This window comes from Amblyomma maculatum, chromosome 1 (genome assembly GCF_055883805.1).
Source record: "Amblyomma maculatum isolate TAMU_Amacu chromosome 1, ASM5588380v1, whole genome shotgun sequence".
In the NCBI taxonomy this organism is placed as follows: Eukaryota; Metazoa; Arthropoda; class Arachnida; order Ixodida; family Ixodidae; genus Amblyomma; species Amblyomma maculatum.
The window spans coordinates 390661970-390679660 of NC_139344.1; the positions used below are offsets into that span (position 1 = coordinate 390661970).

Consider the following 17691-nt stretch of genomic DNA (forward strand, 5'->3'; position numbering starts at 1 on the left):
GAAATTTGTACGGTTAGGAGATAATGAGCCAACTGATATCCGCAGACCAACATCTCTCAACTCGGCATCGTCGCTTCGCCAGAGATTTGAAGAGCAAGATACTCACCCGCCTCAATGGGCCATTGTAGTGTACGGGGATGCAACCATACAAGGCTGTTTTAGCAAAAATAGCAATCTACTGTACACGGAGACCTAGCCTGAATTGGGCCTCGGCATTTCAACTTTCGGAATCGCTTACATCTTTCTGCGCTGAGCTCGTGGCAGATCAGGAGGCACTCTGCTCCATGGCTATCATAGCCATACTGCCTGCAGGCTGCTGCCTACGTTGTCGTCTGCACTGACGTACTTCAAGCAGTTCGTTTGCCCCGACGTGTCAGCCGTTGCCCTAAAATATGCCAAGACATCCACCAGCTTGCAGCGAGCATCCCGCAGTCAGTACGTATTGAGTGGATCCCGCAGGACCTGCTGCCTTTCCAAAGTCAAGCAGACTTAGCGACCCGCCTCATGAACCAAGACACATCAATGCCACGGCTCCTTGAAGTGGACGACGCTACCCGCCGTAACATGCACTGATCATTAAAACTTATCCAGTAACCTTGCACACGATTCCTTGTGTAATCAACACTGTTACGAAGAATTAACTTCTTTAACTGCTTCTCTTTGTCCCCATAGCATTGAGCCCACAATCGAGTTTTGTCACCATGCCACGATTTGCGTGACTGTTTACTTGTTTTTTTTTTTTTGTACCGCGCTAAATCACAGTTATATTTCACTGTTAAATTCTACTGACGTGTTATCTGCTACTGTCGCCTACCAATGAGAATGATATTTCAGTAGATGAATCCCCCCCCCTCCTGAATATTGCAGGATTAAGTGTGACATGTACTCCACCCATTCTAACCGCGTGATATTTTGTTTTGTGCGGTGATAGTGACAACAATATTTTAAGTGATATATCTTCCTTTCTTTGTGCAACATATTAAGACGCATGACCTAAGCGCAACACGTGCCATTCTGTCTATATACCTTGCACCGCCATTACATCACGCGTGTGAAATCTTGTTTTGATATTTTGATGTTTATTTGTTGATAGTAGCTGGTCACGTGTTCTTCGATTGTGCATGTATATAAGAAATGGGAACCGACAGCTTCTTTCTACATTCCTTGACAAAGGTCGGACCGCGGCAGAAACGTCGGAATAAAGTGTTTTTTTTTCCACCGTGTGCCACCTACTTTAAGTTTACATATATACATATATATATATATATATATATATATATATATATATATATATATATATATATATATATATATGTATGTATGTATGTATGTATGTATGTATGTATGTATGTATGTATGTATGTATGTATGTATGTATGTATGTATGTATGTATGTATGTATGTATGTATGTATGTATAAACTTAAAGTAGGTGGCACACGGTGGAAAAAACATATATATATATATATATATATATATATATATATATATATATATATATATATATATAGCGGTACTCGAGGTCCCAAGAACATTGTTAGCAACGCAATTTTTATATTTGGTGGGAAAATGTCTCGACACAAAGGAACGAGCCTTAGTTTTGCAAGATTAGTTGTTTCGAAAAAATATCGTATACCACTAGAGGTGGAAAACGCCAATATTGCCATTTCAGAAGATTGCAAGTTTGGAGACTTGATGCTTCAGCACTAACATTTTGTCATCTATTACTTTTTGCTCCCTAAATTTACGCAACTCTTACTTTTCCAAACAATTAGAAACCAGATTTCGTGTTGCAGCTGACTTAGTAAAAGATCCTAAACTTTGCTTCTGCAGCGACGTGCTGCAAAAAAGTTCATTTTCAACCTTACATACTGGCCTGAGAACTTAGGTTGTTTGCACCAAAATTTTTTCTCTTTATTATGCAAGTTGCGTTCTTAATTTCAAACAAAATCTGAAGCTTCAGACTGCTAGGTGTGTTTCCCAAGAGGCATCAAAACCGCCCAAAATTTGAAAAAAGCAAAAAAAGGGGCAACTTTGATTCCTGTTAAAAAAAAAAGAAAAAGCATCATTTACGATTTTTATTAAAATCTTTCTCAAGAATCTTCAGTGCCTCAGAAATATTACGGTCCAAAAAAGTGTTGCATTATATTGTTTAAAGTTATAAAAATTAATATAAAGCCTAGCGCCTGTCTTGAAAATTTTCAATATTTAGGACTCACTCTTGCACGACTCAATAAAGTGTTCCCACTGAAACTGCTTGTATATATTAGCCAAGCCCTGTTCTTTATTTCTGGGGAAAAATTAAGCTCTATAGGCGTCTGTTCTTTCTCCATATAATTTCTAAATCGACCAGAATTCAAGGATTCCAAAACATCGAGAACTCTGATTCGAATTTGAAAACCTACACCGGCTTTGCTATTTATCAAAACTTACTAAAATAGGTGTCCACAGAAGCAAGTGTGACAGATACTGCGCCTTTCCCTTCCTGTGAACCAATTATTATTATTATTATTATTATTATTATTATTATTATTATTATTATTATTATTATTATTATTATTATTATTATTATTATTATTATTATTATTATTATTATTATTATTATTATTATTATTATTATTATTATAAATATCAGGTACCAAAACGTATTGGATTATGTTTAATAAAAATATGTAAATAATTATAAAAAGGAACGCAATTTTTTATTCTATGGAAGTGATTAGGGCTTCCCTTACGGATTAGGCGCCACGCTTTATACTTAGTATTTGCGGTATTTAGTTACAAATATCTTATGCAATATCCAAAGTCATCTGAATGCTTATAAGGTCGTTTTCTGCTTGTTGATAGGGTTGATGATAGCTTAAAATGGAATAAATTGTCTTTTTCTTGTAATTTCATGGCAGAACGCAAGTGACGTTTGAACTCTTTCTCTATCCCGTAATCTCTTCTATTGTGGGGTGCAGTGCTATTTAATCTAGTTCTTAATAATACTATTTAATTTCTCGGTTAAGACAAAAATTAACCATAATACGTTTTAAGGCTATTTTCGCAATATGCACCAACAAGAATTATCTCTCGGCTGCGCGGACACGGCAAGATTAAACCACCCGATAAAGGCTATCCAATACCTTTTGCAGATGCGCCAAAGGAATACGATTTGAAGCCAGTAGCCGCATGTAGCGGAGACACATTGGCAAAGTGCACAGACAGGGGAAAGCAGAGAGAGAGAGAGGGATACGTGGTGAAGATGGCACTGGTATACGTGCACGCGCGTGATGCGTCTGTTCAAGAGGGCATCCGGCAAAACTGGACTAAAGCAAAAAAGCCTTGAATGAAATGAACTGGTTGTTCCTGAGGTGAATGAAGAAGACGCTTGGTGCTTCTCTCGGGAGCGAGAGAAAAGAAAAGCGCAGATATAAAAGCGTGCCTTTTTTACTTCCTTCTAGAAATTAAAAGAGTTGGAGGATTGGCACAAAATTAAAATAAAAGAAGTAGGCAGGAAAAAAATGCCGAGTTGAGTGAAAAAGAGGGGAGAAGAAACTGGTAAGCGTTGCAAAACGAGTGGACGCCAGTGCTTCTGGCTTCGTGTGACGTGACCGGCTAGGATTGGACAGTGTGGACGACGCGGGGATCCTTCGAGCACAGGGTATAAAAGCAGCTGTCCGGTACGCACAGATCATCACCGCTTCACTTTGCTCTTCTCTTCTCGTGGGAACAGCCAGTTGCCCCTTCACTCCGGCAAGATGATCAAGGTAAGGGCCCTCCGCCAACGACTTCTCGTGACGATGGCGCCCGTGCTGGATGGAAGCGAAGAGAGAAGACGGTAGCAGAGCACGAGAAGGACGTTTTGCAGTGTTCACGCCCCGGCATCGACTTTCGCGACTTCTTTGTTCTTCCCCGCTGTTTCTGTGCACCTCCAAGAATGCCACGGACCAACGGGATACCTTGAAATCGTCCCAAGAAGAGTGACACGAATTCGCCACACAGTTTTTATTTTATTTTTAGCGCCCAAGCGCCGGTCTTAAACTTTGCAATGCGGCGGCCTCTGAACTTCCTGACGCACTACGGAGCCTGCGTTAATACGGATGAATTTGTGGATAGCTCGTAAAGCACTGCCTATTGAAGTGGAGTAGCTATAGCGATTATTATCTATGACTACATGTGCCGCAGACTAGCTTTCACGTCTTATGAGTGGCATGATTTCGGGTCAGAAGAGCTGGCCAATTACTCTGTCTAATGTTGAAGAGGAAGTGTTGACCTTAACAATTGAGAATCCTCATCACGTCACTAATAGAAAAGGAAGTAAAGGTAGAGTTGAGCAAAGTCGACTAAATAAACTCAGCTGTCTTGTCAGCGGCGGTTCCTTAACATTTAGCGTTTACTGACACGCAGCAGGCTTGAAAGTGCTATTCGTTCATTCCCTGCAGATCGCCATCATCCTTGCTCTGGCTGTTGCCGTCCACGCGCAAGTGAGGTTCAACACCCATGGTGACCTCGACACTGTAAGTACCCCCTTTTAACGCGAATAATGCGCCAGGTAGAGAAGATAAGTATTTGGTCGAAAGAACTTTAAGGAAAAGGTGGAATTTTTTCAAAACATTTTTTTGGTATGAACAGCAAACAAACTACGCAATAGTTCTACTCAACGAGTCCCATGTACGAGCTTACACCTTAACTCGTTTGCCAGAGGCACAATAATAAGGTTTTTTTCTACGGCAAAATTTGCAAAACCCAATTGCGGAGAATCGCTGAGATATGTGGGAGTGACTCTTCCTTCTTTTGCCACGAACGCATGACAGGCTGCCCAAACCGTGGCCCATGCCATCGTCCCCTCCGATGACGCCCTGAGCCAGCCAATCCCATACTCCTACAAGCACGAGTCTTCCACTGAGGATGGAACCCACACCCACGAGGAGAGCGGTGATGGCCAGGGCCATGTTACCGGCAGCTACACCCTGACCCTTGCCGATGGCCGCCAGAGGACCGTCCGTTACACCGCCGACGAGACTGGCTTCCACCCCGAGATCGTCACCAACGAGCAGGGTACCGAGTCCAACAACCCAGCTGACGCCGCTATCACCTCCAGCGCCCTGCCCGGCCCTGACGCCGCCCAAGCCGCCGAGCCCGAGCGTCTCCGTCTCCTCGCCTCCGGTGGACTCAAATCCAAGGCCTAAACAGATGAACTACGAGGCGACCCATGAGCGAAGCGAAACGGTTCTCTCTACCTATTTATGTCTGCTCCATTGCAGGGAAATCTTCGCCTTTCGTCAAGTTTCCTCGTCAGAGACTCTCTGCCCATTCGAACCAGGCGTCGCGCAAGCCACGTCGTGAGACTCTAGGTTCTTATTCAGATATATCTTAAAAAAGAGAAAGTATACGTATCCGTCGCTTCCTGCAGTGGAGTGGCCGCCCTGGACGTTTCTTCGCGTAGTAGAAGAAATCGATTAGGTCTCCGGTTGCTCCTCATCTGGAATTGAAAACTGCCATCTTCGTTTTGTAACGTCCTGAAGCCAGAACATGGAATCTTGATTACCGTTTACAATGTCCTGTGTTCGTCTCTGTGTTCCTGTGGCCTCGTATAATCTAGTATTTGTTCGGACCAGCGTTGTCCTTTTTTTTTTCTGGAAAAGCTTCTTAGCTATGCAAATGGCTTAGCGCGCGGTGCCCAGTTCCCGTTCTATAGACGGGAGTTGCCCGATCGCTTTCTTCGGTGTGGGTGGGGCGGCTCTCTTAACCCCCTCTCAGAGCTTCTTCTCAGTCATGCCTAACGCGCAAGCCAGCTTTAAGTAACATTTGCGGGTCACCTTATTGTACAAAACAGCGTTCCTTCTCTTCTCTTTTCTTTCCAAGCTTTCTTTATTTAACGCCTGTTTTATAACACTGAAACATTCCACTATATGACAGCTGTGATAGGCCTGTCGATGTGTGCAATGTTTCGACGGGGGTAGTCGGCACTAGACAATTCAGCACCTAACTAGTACGTACGCCTTGCTCGTTATGTGTACTCGTATATACGTCACAGTCCAGTGTTCCTTTAACTAGTTTGTGTGCACTTGTCAGTTCTCTGTACTGGTTTCTTGAACAGCAAAATAAAACTGAAAGCAAGCCTGTTTGATAGAGCATGCTGTAGCACATGATAATCATTCTAGTACAGCTAGAAGTAAGACATCCTGCGCAGGTTCTTTTTTTGCCACTTTCAATTTATAGCAGAATTTATCTAGCAGTGTTAGCACGAGACCAGCTAGATATTACAAAATAAGCTAACTTTTCTTAATCCCTGTAAACCAGCGTGAATAAGATTAGGTTTTGACATGTGGTGTTTCTTAATCAAGGTGCTTAATTTTATGAGCGACAAAAGAAAAAGTAGTGCCGACTTCACCGTGTTTCAATAGCGCATGTCACACAACCTTCGCTTCAGCCTCAATCTGCCACTCATATTTTTGGTTCTTATTCTTTTGATTTCACAGATCGCCAGCCTTTCCCAGCGCCTCAAATAACTATCAGACTTCTTGTAGTTACTAGTTGCTATCAGGCTGAATAGCTCTTCGACTCTCTTGTTCTATAGCCTCTTTCTGCTGCAATCGTTGAATTTACTCTTGAATTTCAATCGGAATTGAAGTTTCACATCGGTATGTGCAGATAGCGCAAGGTCTCAACGCATGCTTAGCACGTCAAGCGCCTGTAACGTGTGTATTATTTGACCAGCCCAGCTGACTTCAACGCAAGATTCCTAAACCTTATCTGCAATTTCGATCTGTAGTATATATTGCTGATCTCTACTAGACATGCACATGTTCTTCCTGGATTTATGCGGCCGACTTGAAAAGGCAATTAACGTCTGAGCGATTGGCAACTCTTAGTGAGCATCGAAATCTCCAAAACAAACGGCAAAGATTGCAGCGCGAAGGCTTCTAGACTCTACTTAAGTACCACTGACTTGAAGCATTTATAATTTACTGATTTAGACTCGCGAGCACGAGTTTCTCTTTGTGGGGTCACGTGTCTGCCTCATTTATGCAACGGCGTTGCAAGATCGATGACCTAGACTGCTTCTAAAGTGTCCATGAAATGCTGTAAGCGCAGAGGATCAGTGCAACTACTGCTTCGACTATGTAAGCACCGTTTCATTCTGGGGGAAGGTGCTAATGACATATGCCTGACGACTTGCACCGCACAGACTGAACTGCTTTAATGCGAACTAGAAGGGCAACTTCCTTTCGATGCTTGTATTCATAACCAAGAATGCTAAGCATGCAGAAGTGGAACTTTCACTATTCGCACTTAAGAGGAGAAATTCGTATACGCTGTAGTTGATACTCTTGCCCCTTTTCCCATTCCTGTAGTGCCAATTATCAACAAATATCGCATCCGTTGCTCTGAACACGACGCCAGGGCATTGGTTGAGTTATTAAGTCGGTATAATTTCATTTACTTGAATCAGTGACGAAATGCATTTCAACTTACAGCTTTACATCTTACAAAGCATGTGGAGGCTGGACATAGCGCTTGCCATGGCGGTACTTGAGCATATTCAACCCGCTGAAGCGCAGAATTCAGGATTTGCGTGTGGGGTACAATGCGCCCGGTCTTGCGGTGAAACATATGTCAGTGATATATGGGTTCTGCTCGTATGCAGACTTTTGTGATGCGCCAGCGACAAGCAGGGAACTCCACCGCGGTACACCCTGATAAACAGAAGCTAACATGGTGCTTTGTATACGTTTACTGCGTGTTTATTTCAAGGTCTGCCTTGAACTATGGACCGGTCATTGCAGCCACGAAAACATCAACCTTATAAGGTGGATCGACGCGCAGGTTATTTACTTCTATAGGGTTGCGCTTCGTAGTCCTCTTTAGACCCAAGGCTTTTACACACCTGTTCCAAGCGGGGAGACAGTAAAGCAAAGTCAAACACGTCGACCCTTATTTTAGCCCTTTCCTATATAAACTGCTTTTCATTATTCAGAAACCTTATTTGGTGGCTGTCCCGCATGCCGTATGACGACGACAATGCGGAGGCTGCCGCTATTCGCCTGTGTATCTATCGTGACATAACGCTTTAAACAAGTAGATAATGTCACTGCCAGATGACCTCAAGGTGCATGACGAATTAATGGACTGGGGCAACCAAACTAGTGCGAAATTAATCGTCCGGATGCTGCTGCCCCGAGCGAGAAAGCCGGAGCAATACAGATTGATCAAACAGGACTGTGACGTCATCACTCAGGAGAACAACCGGCGCGAATATCGAAAGTTGCTTATAGAAAACGCAACATGTTCATTACATTAATTGCACCAATACTTACGTCCAAATACAATTGACTGCACCCAAAGTAATGTTAGCACACAAATGTGGCCCGGGTCATCCCGGAATTTGTCCCTGGTCACCCGAAACTTAACCTTGGCCTAAGTGGACCAAAATTAATATTCATATAAAACGGACAGCGCCCAGTTCGATGGTAACCACCTAAATTCACCTGTGCGACCTTCAAAATTTAGAAAGGGTCACCCGTAAATTTACCTCGGCCAAGTTGAACCAAAACTTATATCTAAGCATAATGGAACGCGCCCAGTTCGATAGTCGAACCCAAATTTGGTACGGGTCGCCCAAAATTCACCAACATAAATGCACAGAGGGAACCGGGCTTTTCCACGAGCTACCGGCGTAACCACGTTCAGCAACTGCCTTTTTTTTTTTTTTTCGACCCACAATTACGGTACTTAAGATAGCGAAATTTGACCGCAGCTACTTACATCGCAGAGAACCTGGCCATTGGCTATGGGTACAAACAGTGTCTGCATATAGTTGTACAGCAACAAATAACAATAAAATGAATTAAAAAAAAAAAGTCTTCATTGTCAGCGGTGTAGACGAGAAGTATGCATTCGTACTGTCAACGGTAATGTTCCACAATTAACAGCATGATGATGATGATGATGATGAGGCTTTTTCCTTTGAAGCGGGCGGTCACAGTTCCTGCGTCCTAGCCGAAAGTTGAGCTATGGATGGATGGATGGAATGGATGGAATATAGGAGCGCCCCCTTTGAAACGTGGTGGTAGCAGTAGCTATCATGCTCATTTTTCTCCCTATGTCTTAATTATTGATTTAGATTGGTTAACTAAACCATCATTCTATTTATTAAATTTTTGTTTCTACATTACTAACATTATGTCACTTCTCTGCTTTTAAGCCACCAATCTTCTAGTCGTTTTTTGCTAGTTTCCACCGCCGGTTTCTTCACCCGGCCACTGTTATCTCTAAACCCCAGAGCTTCAGGAACAGTGATTGCGCCTGCACCAACTTCCGGAGGGATACCATTACATTCGAGTATAATATGGTCAATTGTTTCACTGGAGTTTCCACATACAGCACATGCGTCATCTCCATTGTTAATTTTCTTTTTGTAGCTGCGTGTTCTAAGGCACCCTGATCTAGCTTCAAAAAGTAGGGCATTGCCTCTTGAGTTATCAAAGAAATCTTCCTTCCTGATCTGCTTTTTCCACTTTCGGTATAATTCCACACTCTGTTTCTTTTCCATCGAATTTATCCAATTTTTACCTTCTGTGTTTTTCGCCTGTTGCTTAATGCTCTTTATTTCTCCGTCCTTGTTACTAGCATACTTACTTGTTAGTTTCCTAGTTCTTTTCCTCCATTGTGAGTGAACGCTTTTTAGGTACAGGTATTTAAATACTTTAGCTGCCCATCTGTTACTGTCCAATTTTCTCGGGCGTTCCTCATATAATATTTTACTCTGAGCTTCCCGTACTTCGAAAGATGCCCAGCCCATATCTCATATCCAGCCCCTGTACCGCCTCATTAGTAGTTTTGCCGTGGGCACCTAGTGCTAATCGTCCAACGGATCTCTCATTTGTTTCTAATGTCGACTGTACCCCTGATTTTAGGCACAAAACCGCATTTCCGAAAGTAAGTCCGGACACCATAATTCCTTTCCAAATACCTCTCAAAACCTGATACCTATTGTATCCCCACAATTCCTTATGCTTCATTATCCCGGCATTCATTCGCCCTTTGGCCTTAAGTGATTGCTCATGCTTTCCAATGTATGCCAATCCTTCGTTTACCCATACACCCAGTTATTTATATTCTGCTACTATTTCAAGGCCTTGTATTTTAAGACCCTGATCAGTTGAGCCGCTGAAAATCATCAGACCCGACTTAACTGCGCTGAAACTGAAGCCTAGAGCGTCCCCTTCGTCTCCGCAATACTTAACTAGAGTTTGCAATTCTTCCAGACTCTCAGCTAGCAGCACAATATCGTCTGCATACATCAAACCGGGGAGGCGCTGCTCTACCACCTTTCCACCTAATCTATATGACAGGTTAAAACCTAGGTTACTGTCTTGTATCCTCCGTTCCAGGTTTATCATATAAAGCCTGAACAGCACCGGTGATAGAGGACAGCCTTGTCTTAATCCTTTGCATACTTTGACATCCTACATACTTCTTATCCCTTCCCACGTAATTTCTACTTTGTTATCCCGGTATATTTCCTGTAGGAACTCTATTATCTCATAACCGATACCTTTTTCTTTTAGTATGTTCCACAGGAGTTCCCTGCTTACGTTGTCGTACGCCCAGTTTATGTCCAGGAAGGCCAAATACAAAGGTTTATTTTCCATTCTAGATATTTCGATGCATTGGGTAAGCACAAAAGCACAGATACCAGCTGAGCAGTGACACCTAGCGGCAAATACGAGAACTTTTATATAAAAGATTGAGAGCGTAATCAAATGCGGTACTTAATGGTTCAGCGGCGCATGCATTAGCGATACTTTTCTGACAGCTTAAATTCGGTAATTCTAATTCACTTGTTCAAGCTCCTTGTTTCTCCCTTTTCTCGCGTGGAACTCTACCAGATATTTTTCTGGCTGGGAATCGCCGTCTTGGTGGGCTGTTTGTGCGACCTCGTCCGCCCGAAGATTGCCCGCTATGCCGCTGTGTCCTGGAAGCCATTGGAAGGTGCCATGTCCTCCATTAATTGCACGTGTGTTGATTCCCTTTGTTGCACGTGCGTTGATGGGAGCAGTTAGGAATAAGGGTAGATGGAGAATACCTCAGTAATCTGCGATTTGCGGATGACATTGCCTTGCTAAGCAACTCGGGGGATGAACTGCAAATAATGATTGATGACCTAGACAGGAAAAGTAGAAAGGTAGGCTTGAAAATCAATATGCAGAAGACTAAGGTAATGTTCAACAGCCTCGGGAAGAAACAGCAGTTTACATTAGGTAGCGAAGTACTGGAAGTAGTAGGCGAATATGTCTACTTACGACAGGTAGTATCCGCAGATCCGTACCATGAAAAGGAAATAACAAGAAGAATAAGATTGGGATGGAGCGCATTTTGCAAGCACTCGCAGATTATGACTAGCAGCTTACCGGTATCGCTCAAGAGGAAAGTATACAACAGTTGCATCTTACCTGTACTCACCTACGGGGCTGAAACGTGGAGGCTAACCAAGAGAGTTCTACTTAAGTTGAGGACACCCCAGAGGGCTATGGAACGAAAAATGGTAGGGGTAACATTAAGAGATAGGAAGCGTGCCGACTGGGTCAGAGAAATAACTCAAGTTACCGACATTCTAGTGGAAATGAAGAAGAAATGGGCATGGGCAGGACATGTAGTGCGAAGAGAGGATAACCGATGGTCGCTTAGGGTAACAAACTGGATTCGAAGGGAAGGAAAGCATAGCAGGGGGCGGCAGAAAGTTAGGTGGGTGGATGAAGTTACGAAGTTCGCAGGGGTCAAGTGGATGCAGCTAGCACAGAACCGGGTTAAGTGGAGAAATGTGAGAGAGGCCTTCGCCCTGCTGTGGGCACAGTCAGGCTGCTGCTGCTGCTGCTGCTGCTGCTGCTGCTGCTGCTGCTGCTGCTGCTGCTGCTGCTGCTGCTGCTGATGATGATGATGATGATGATGATGATGATTCCCTTTTCCAGGACAGACGCAGCGAGCAGGCTTCGCGCACTTGTGCGGGAACACACATTCTTCTTGTGGAATTCTGGCCAGTTTGCGAACTACCACTTAAAATCCCTGGACCCTAACCTGAAGATCCGGCTTCCACCTGGCCTACCCCGACGCGAAGAAACTTTGCTGTGCCGCCTGTGGGTTGGTGTAGCATTCACAAACTCGTATTCTTTTATGATAGGCATGGCAAACAGCCCTGCATGTACAAACTGTGGGTGCGACGAGTCTATAGGCCATATTCTTTGTGAGTGCCCCATATACAGTGAGGAAAGACAGTGTCTGTGCCGTACGCTGGAGCATCTAGATGGACGCCCATTGACTGAAATTAAGATTTTAGGTCCCTGGCCACGGCGATCGTCTGCGGTGAAGTCCTCCCAGGCACTGCTCCGCTTTATGAAAAGCACAGGCCTAATCGGAAGACTATGAGTTTGCTGTTATAAGTGATATGGCTGTGGCGTGATGTGATGTGGCAGTGCCAGTACTAACTTCAACCATCCCTCTCTCACAACTTTTATATCCACTCAGCCCCTTCTCCCAGTGCAGGATAGCAAACCGGTTGCTTTTACGGGTTAACCTCCCAGCTGCCTTTCCTCCTCATCTTCCTCCTTTCCGGTTGTGAAAATACATTTGAAGAGGGGGAACACATTTACACTTCGCTTTTAAAGGCAGTACGAAATAACTTTAAGGAGTCCTACATGATCTCTATGCTGCCGTTCACCAATTTATCCAGCAGGAGGAGGAGGAGAAAAGGAGGGTGGAAGGTAGGGATTTTAACCAGAAATAATTGCGGTTGGCTACCCTGCACTGGGGGAAGGGGAATGGGGGGATTAAAGGCAGAGGTTAGAAGAGGAGAGGAGGTTGACCTTTGCCACGTGCAATACGATGGCCACCCGGGGCACCCTATGCCGGGAACACTTAGCTTTGCCTTTGACTGTGTTGGGCCATAGAGTTAAGAGGCCTGGCATTCACCAGACAATGGCAGGTTGCGTTAGGCCGCGCAGTATCTTGCGCTTCTGGTTGGCCAGTGTCAACTATTATAGTGCTCAGCTCCCCACCGGCCGTGCCGACACCGATGAAGCGAGGGAGGGGGCTTAAAAGCTGCGCTATTATAGTATAGTATAGTGTAGTATAGTATAGTATAGTATAGTATAGTATAGTATAGTATAGTATAGTATAGTATAGTATAGTATAGTATAGTATAGTATAGTATAGTATAGTATAGTATAGTATAGTATAGTATAGTATAGTATAGTATAGTATAGTATAGTATAGTATAGTATAGTACAGACGTGTAGTAAAGTCGACTACCTATAATACAGCATAGTATAATACAGTGCAGTAGGTCGGTAGTTAACCAGCCCCAGATCTAAAGAGCCCGTCCCTCTCGTTCTTTCCTGCGTCTCTCTATATTTGTGCTGGTCAAGATGCTTGGCGGTGATCAACTGACAGTGGACACGGCGACAGTACTTGTAATCTGACACTGAATCGCTTCCATTTTGCTATGCAGGCCCTGCTTGCATTCCTTCTGCCGTGGTTATCGACCACTTCGTTGAACCCGATATGCCAGCCTCCGACACCGACACTGGGTTGCTACCACGCCTGCGCGTCTGACGGGGTGCTTCCTTTGCATCTTGCCTTCCCTCTCTTCCTTGACGCACCCGGTCCGGTACAACCCATCTTCAAACCAACTTCCGTATCGTCAGCAACATCATCCGCATCCATGGATTGAAGAGCTCAGCTGAGCAACTTTCGCTTCAGTGGACACGGCGACAGTACTTGCAATCTGGCACTGAATCGCTTCCATTTTGCTATGCAGGTGTGTACAAAGCTTCCTTTATACGCTAAGAAAAGTAACAATGTCTGCTTAGTACTGTTTCCGTGTGCACAGGTGTTGTGCGATGTTTTTTATGAGTGCTTTTCTATGACCCTTTTACGATTGCGCGCTGGCGATGTGGAGAGGAACCCTGGACCTCCAACCTTACGCTCGGAATCACTCCTAGATATTGAATCTTTGCCATCTGACCCCGCAGAGCAGATGGAAGTTATATTTTTGCTTCTTAAAGACGCTCATACTCGCTCCTTGCAGAGTTCTCAAGCGCAGATGGAATTAGAAGACGACGATAAAGCTATTAAATCCGACCAGAAAACTATTAAAACGAAAATCACTGCCATTCAGGCCCGCTTAGATGCGCTTGAAGACAGCAGTAAAAAATTAGATGGACTGAGCGTGGAAATTTCCAACATTCACATTCAAACAGATGAACTTTCAGGGTTAGTCAACTCATTAAACTCACGGCAGGATGAGCTTGATGATAGATCCCGGCGAAATAATTTAATTTTCCATGGCATTCCAGATTTCGATGAAACCTGGCAGGAATATGAAGAAAACCTAACCGCTATTCTTTCCGACTGCCTTCCTGGCTGCCTTTCCCCCAATGCAATAGAACGCGCCCACCGATTAGGCACTTTCAAAACCAACAAATGTCGTCCTGTCATTGCGAAATTCTTAAATTTTAAAACAAAAGACTAAATCCTCACCAAGCGTAACAGCTTGAATGATAACAAGGTCGCCCTTACTGAAGATTTTTCGGCCGCAGCACGTCTGGCACGAAAAAAAAAGCTTATCGAGTTTGCTAAGAACCAACCTGGTTCCCCCACCCACAAGCTGCGCTGCAATAGACTAATTATGAACAAGTTATGTTACATGTACGACACTAACACTGACACCGTCATTAACATTAATACACGCCGCACACATGCTGGTTCAACCTCTACCGCTGTCTCGGATAACACATCCTAGGTACGCGGGAGGGGTAGTGGTCAGGCAATCGCAGCTTCAGTATCTGTTCTTTTCACTAATGTCAGAAGCGTTTTGAACAAGAATCTATAATCAGCTATTGGCACTTGTTCTGCTAAAATAATCGCTTTAACAGAAACATGGCTCATTGCGCATGTTCACGACAGTGAAATCGTTTTAAACGCTGAACGTTTTTCATTCTTTTGGTGTGATCATGGCCCGCAACGAGGCGGCGGAGTGCTCTTAGCTATTTCCAATGGCATCCCTTCTTCATGCTTACACATCCAAGCCAACCTGGAAATAGTTTGGTCCGTGATCACCCTTAATCACCAGCGAGTAGGGATAGGGGTTTGCTACCGTCCACCTTCCTCGTCGCCTACGTTCAGTGAAGAACTTTACGATGCTATTAATATGGTCACTAACCGTTTTCCTTCATGTCCGCTTTTCTTATTTGGGGATTGTAATTTTCCGAACATAGCCTGGATCTCGGACTCCCCCTTCAATGTCCCCGTTCTCTTCTCAAGGTCGCGAGTGCATAGATGTATGTTCAACATTCTCTTTAGTACAAATGTGCACGCAAGCAACTAGAATAACAGCCAATGCAGCGAATATACTAGATTTAGTCTTAACAAATCGATCCGACATAGTATCACCTATAACATACCTTCCGGGCATCAGCGACCACTTGCTTCTGCACTTTGACATTAACCTATGCCCTACGAGTAACCTTAAAAAGAAAAAAAGTTATACGTGACTACAGCAGAGCAAAATTTGAGGCGATAAATAGCGAGCTATCTTCCTTTGTCAATGTTTTCCCTGATAACTTTGACAACCGGAGTGTGCAAACTAACTGGAGCATGTTCACAGCTATAGTGACCAAACTAACTGAACAGTTCATTCCTCTTCGCATGGTTACCGACCAGTCAAACGCTCCCTGGTATAATAATCACATCAAGCGTATATCTAACAAAAAGAAACGCCTCTACCGCATCGGGAAGTTTTCCCCAACTATCGAGCGATGGGGTTCATATACAGTTGCGTCCCATACGTACGTGCATGCGCTCAGAGAAGCTAAAATGAAATTTTACGTACGTGTACTGCCCTCTATGCTAAATCACCAATATAAAAAAATTCGGGCGTGTCATGAATCCTTCCAATGATGATAGCATCGCTCTAACTTACTTATCAGGTACCCCATTCCTTCCGACGTTTGTGCTACGATTCTGAACCGCGCATTTACTGACAACTTTACAACCATATCTGATGTACATATGCCAACAATACACTACTCTGTAAAGAGGAAGTTCCAGTCAGGCGGACAGATCGCCGAGAAAGAGGAAGTGCCTTTAGCGGACAAGCTGTCTACAAGCTGAGCCACCCCCTCTCCGGTCTTACTCGCTACCAGTGCCCACTACCAGTGCCTGGATCCCCGCTTAACACTTGGTGGAGGTGCGGGGTACGACGAGCAGCCACTTACGGCCATCTGGCATATAACTGCGTCGATAGAGAAGACGGTCACGAAGGGCGAAATGCTGCGCTTGACGACGAAGGGCGCGATGAGCCGGTGAAAGTGACGCGCGTACCACCCTCCAGCGCGTACCACCCTCAAACCAATGGCCTCACAGAGCGCTTCAACCGCACACTGGGTGACATGATGTCCAAGTACATCGCCTCCGACCACTCCGATTGGGACAAGATTCTCCCATTTGTAACCTATGCCTATAACACCGCCGTTCAATCAACTACCGGATTCTCACCATTTTTTCTGCTGTACAGGCGTGAACCTTCGTCTCCACTCGACACCATCCTCCCCTACCGTCCTGATATGTCAGAGTACACATCACTTTCAGCAGCTGCCAGGCACGCTGAAGAATGTCGCAAGCTGGCTCGCTCGCTTACTTCGGACGAGCAAGCCCAGAAGAAAGCGCACAGCGACAGTAGCCACCCTGTGCATCAATTCTCTCCCGGTGCTCACGTATGGCTCTGGGTCCCATCGACACCACCAGGTCTTACCAGCAAGTTTACTGCCAAATACCACGGACCATATCTAGTGCTCCAACAGACGTCTCCCGTCAATTACCTTGTTGAACCGCTAGCCGCTTTCACCGACCTTCGTCGCCGTGGGCGTGAGATTGTTCACGTGGACCGTTTGAAACCCTATTACGATACCGCTATCCTTTCGTCTCCTTGAGTCGCCAGGATGGCTCCTCTTTTCTATTCAAACTATTTTATCATACCCCCAATAACCAATAATATGCCAGGTGTCAATAAGCTTATTGATGGTATCAATTTTCACTCTGCTCCGGGATATGACTGTATTAATTTAAAATTCTTAAAAAGCACTTCGGCTTATTCTTTTATAATGTTATCAAAACATTTCCAGCAATCACTTGATCATTCAGCACTTTCTAATGAGTGCAAAATCGAAAAAGTGGTTCCAGTCTAGAAATCTGGCAGTAAAGCATCCCCTAGTAATTATCGTCCAATATCCCTTACCAGTACCTGTTGCAAAATGTTCGAACATATAATGTTCATTAACCTTGTTAATTTGATTGAATCTAACTCGTTTTTTTTACGTCACGTCAGCTCAACATGGTTTTCGGAAATCCTACTCATGTGAAACACAGTTAATATCATTTACACATGCTCTGCATCACATACTAGACATCTCATCACTAGCTGACTGCATATTCTTAGACTTTTCTAAAGCGTTCGACAAGGTCTCTCACAAACTACTACTTCACAAACTATCAAATCTGAACATTGACTGTAACTTATTGAAATGGATTGACTGTTTTTTACTTAATCGCTCACAATTTGTCTCTGCTAATGGTTATAACTCCAGCTTTACAGAGGTGTGTTCCGGAGTTCCACAAGGTTCTGTTCTTGGTCCTCTTTTATTTCTTA

At 44.2% G+C, this 17691-nt stretch overlaps 1 protein-coding gene across 1 annotated transcript; it reads left to right on the forward strand.

The window, feature by feature from the left end:
• The first annotated feature begins 3619 nt into the window (after positions 1 to 3619).
• On the forward strand, positions 3620 to 6109 carry LOC146208529 (cuticle protein 10.9-like). The gene is made up of 3 exons (XM_084594459.1): positions 3620 to 3751; positions 4427 to 4501; positions 4799 to 6109. Exons 1-3 carry the CDS (start codon positions 3743 to 3745, stop codon positions 5171 to 5173), a joined length of 459 nt encoding a protein of 152 aa, XP_084450585.1. The 5' UTR covers positions 3620 to 3742; the 3' UTR covers positions 5174 to 6109.
• The last annotated feature ends 11582 nt before the right edge of the window (positions 6110 to 17691 follow it).